This window comes from Lepidochelys olivacea (assembly GCF_965140295.1).
Source record: "Lepidochelys olivacea isolate rLepOli2 genome assembly, chromosome: 14".
NCBI lineage: Eukaryota > Metazoa > Chordata > Testudines > Cheloniidae > Lepidochelys > Lepidochelys olivacea.
In genome coordinates, this window is record NC_140424.1 from 38,447,931 (window position 1) to 38,451,844 (window position 3,914).

The window sequence follows — 3,914 nt, forward strand, 5'->3', positions numbered from 1 at the left end:
CACCTTTCCCAGACCCGAAGAAGAGCTCTGTGTAAGCTTGGAAATTTGTCTCTCTCAACAACAGAAATTGGGCCAATACAAGATGTTACTTCACCCATTGCTTGGAAAACCCCATCAAGGAGATGACATACGGGCATGCCCAATAAATGAGAAAATACTGACAACACTGTCTACCCAAACATTCAGCATCTCCCCAGGCAGAGGAACCAGAATGGAGATGGGGGGAGGCAGGGGGCCATGGATCCATCACTCTTAAAAGTGGGAGGGCTGTGTGCTCCCACTTTTTACTGGCCTTAAGGGTGAGCGATGGTGGGGAGGGGGCAGAGAAGAGCAAGCATGGGGAAGGGCCTTAGGGGGAAGAGGTGGCATGAGGGCAGGGCCTCGAGGAAAGAGGCCGTGTGGGAGTGGGGCCTGGGATCAGGTGTCGGTGGCCCCCCACTTCTAGGGAGCTTCCAGTGCTCCTGTGCCCAGGCACTCCCACCTCATAAAGAAACAAATCAATCCACTGGTAAAAAAAACAAACAAAAAAACCCCTAAAATAAAATAAAAAAATCTGAGAAAGAAGCAAGAACCAAACAACTGCACTGATACCACAATCATATTTTTTACCCTGAGGGGAAGAACAAAAAAAGGAATGGAGTCTCTGGCTCCTCAGGGTCTACTGGGGCTTTGCTATGGCTCCTGATTTTATGTGGAAGGTGCTCAGATAGCATGGTGATGTGTGACAGTGTGGAATCCTACGATAGATAGATAGATTAGATTAGATAGAAGGAACTCCTGCAAGTCCTTCTTACATGGGATTATGGCTGGCACCTGACACAGGGTAGGACTCTGCACTTAAATAGGTCCCCTGTCTCTTTGTCATGTGCTAAAATTAAGACTTCCAGACCCACCAGCCATGCCGCCTGCCCCTCCCTCCGGCGCATCACTTGCAGACTCCCTATACAGCAAAAGACTTGTTCCATGCTGCAGGGCCTGTAGGTGAAAGGCAACAAAAGTCAGTCTTGATTTCTCTGAGTGATAGTCCTTCAGCAAAGTAACAGGCACCTTTCTCAGGTAGGAGAGCTGCCATGAACAAAGAGCGATAGACAGCTATTGAGCAAGCCCAGACTTCTGCAGTCACCATGTCAATATTTACCCAGAGAGCAGAAGACAGAGTTCATGATCTGATGCTGCCGTATCCCACTCTGTCACATTAGCAAACAGACACCCAAAAGCCATCATACCCCAAGCAAAGCTTTGACCCCAAAAAAGAAGAAGAACCAGAGACTCCATGAAGTCCACTGGGTACTTTCTAATGGCTACTGATTTTATGTGGAAGGTACTCAGATAACATGGTGAGGGGTGGCAGTATAAAAGCAGGAGATAGATAGATTTTCATCTTACTTATACTGGTATAAACCTGGAAGAACTCCACTGACTTAGTGGAGTTAGTGTGGATTTACCACTATACAGACAGCATTTTGCATAAAAAAATCACACACCATATTCTTATGGGGACAATAATGTCATCAGTTGATTCTATTGTAAAAAAACCACAGATAAAACCATGTTCATAAGAGAAACGCAGACATTTTGTTCTAGTTGAATAACCTCCACCCAGTCAGTTTCCTCAGGGAAGCTTTGATTTCCTTGTTCCTTATGCTGTAGATGATCGGATTCATCACTGGCGGCAGCACGGAATAGAGAACAGCCACCACGAGATCCAGAGCTGACGGAGAGCTGGAGATGGGTTTCATGTAGGCAAAGACAACAGTGGAAAGAAACATGGAAATTACAATGAGGTGTGGAAGGCATGTGGAGAAGGTTTTATGTCGTCCCTGCTCAGAGGGGATTCTCAATACCGTGGTCAAGATCTGAACATATGTCACAATTATAAAAACAAAGCAACTTACGGTTAAACACACACCAAATGCAATAAGCCCAACTTCATTGAAGTATGAGTTAGAGCAGGCGAGCTTGAGTAGCTGGGGGATTTCACAGAAGAACTGATCCACCATGTTGCCTCCACAGAAGGTTATCGAAAACGTGTTCCCGGTATGCAATGAAGAATAGAGAACTACACTGATCCAGGCACTGGCTGCCATTTGGACACAAGCTCTCCTGTTCATTATAGTCTCATAGTGCAGTGGTTTGCAGATGGCGACATATCGATCGTACGCCATGATGGTGAGTAAGGCGAAGTCGGCTACAGCAAAGAAGATGAGGAAAAAGACTTGGGCGACACATCCAGAATAGGAAATGGACCTGTTGTTCATAAGGGAATTGGTCATAGATTTGGGGATGGTGACAGAGATGGAGCCGAGGTCTAGGATGGACAAACTCATCAGGAAGAAGTACATGGGGGTGTGAAGGTGGTGGTCAAGAGCTATGGCTATGATGATGAGAAGGTTCCCTGTCAGGGCTGCCAGGTAAAGCACTAGAAACACCATGAAGTGCAAAATCTGCAGCTCTCGAACGTCAGAGAATCCCAGGAGAAGGAACTCGGTCATGGTGGTTCGGTTGAACATTATCTTTCTTAGTTCATTGTGTGATGGCTGTGGAGGGAAGGACAAGAGCAATGATCAGGGTTATAGTGAGAGAGGGAATGACACTGTTTCCCCTCTCTATGATTTCTCATGGTGTGAATGTCAAAGGTGCACAGCACTTGTCACTTCCATTGTCTGGAGTAATGAGGGCTCCTCACTGCTCACAACCAGGGCACTACTCTGGTGCGTTATTACAGGAGTGTAAATTGGCATCGCTCCCTTAAAGTCACTGGAGCTGGGTCAGTTTACACCATCTGAGGATCTAGCCCAAGATGTGGCTTGATCAAATGCAGGATGAAAGATGGAACAAAGTACAACCCAAATCCAACAATCTGAGCCAAAATTATGCCCCTATTGCTATAGACAGCAGGCTCACAACTTGGCCAACTAAAATACTAAAATGCCAGCACAGTCTGATTCCCACTTAACTGAGAAACACAGCACAGAATCACCCAGCTTCCCGCATGGCAGCTTTTCTGCGATGATTCCACCCCAACATCCCACATACCGCCTGATGCCTACTTACATGTTGATTTATGGCACCAGATCCCAGCTGCACTCCCATTGCTGGGTGATGATGGGCTGGTCGCATCGCTCAGTTGCTGCTGGGTTGTGTGGTTCCCCTCTGTGACTTTATTTCTGTGCTGTGTGAGTCAGGAGACTTCGGTTCTAGTCTTGCCTCTGTCACTTTGTGACCATGGAGCAGTCACCGCTGCCTCTCTTTCCTCCCCTTCCCTTTGTCTGTCTCGTGTACTTTGAATGTGAACTCTTTTGGGGATGGATTGTGTCTTCCTGTGTGCATGTTCTGTGCACATGTTGACAGTATTTTTGTTTAGCAGGCAGCAGTGTGGGACAGAGGCTATGATGGTAGAAGTGGAGATCTGGGTTCTAGTTCCATCAACCTCCTGCCTGTCCTTGGGTGGGATAAAGAGAGACAGCCTTTGTCTGGGAGCTTCAACTCTCAGGGCTTTAGTTTAGAGAGGTTAGTATGTTTAAAACACATTCTCTGGGCGACCAACTTTGCTACTTACTCAGTTTTACCATCCTGCAGCTACCCCTTTGAAACAGACAAACACAGTTGCAGTAGAGGGAATGGGGTTGGAAATTATGGTGTTATTGGACAATATTTATGTTCCCCACTCTGGCAAAAAGCTAAATTTCCAGGTAGGAGTAGTCAGACAATTTCTACTTTATTTCAAAGGAAAATTCAGATTTCAGTTGAATATATTTTCATGGAAAGTCTCTGATATCCATAAAAATGAAAACTTTTTTTGATTATGCTTAAAAATTTTCAGGTTCCAACAGTTTTTGGCTGAAACTGTTTGGTTCTCACAACCTCAATGAAAAGTCAATTTTTTCTGGTGGAAAATAAAATCTGATCATCTC

General features: G+C 45.7%; 1 protein-coding gene across 1 annotated transcript; it reads right to left on the reverse strand.

The window, feature by feature from the left end:
- Positions 1-1,580: 1,580 nt before the first annotated feature.
- On the reverse strand, positions 1,581-2,510 carry LOC311530912 (olfactory receptor 14A16-like; the record flags this gene model as incomplete). The annotated part of the gene is made up of 1 exon (XM_084647944.1): positions 1,581-2,510. One exon carries the CDS (start codon positions 2,508-2,510, stop codon positions 1,581-1,583), a length of 930 nt encoding a protein of 309 aa, XP_084504070.1.
- Between the last annotated feature and the right edge of the window lie 1,404 nt (positions 2,511-3,914).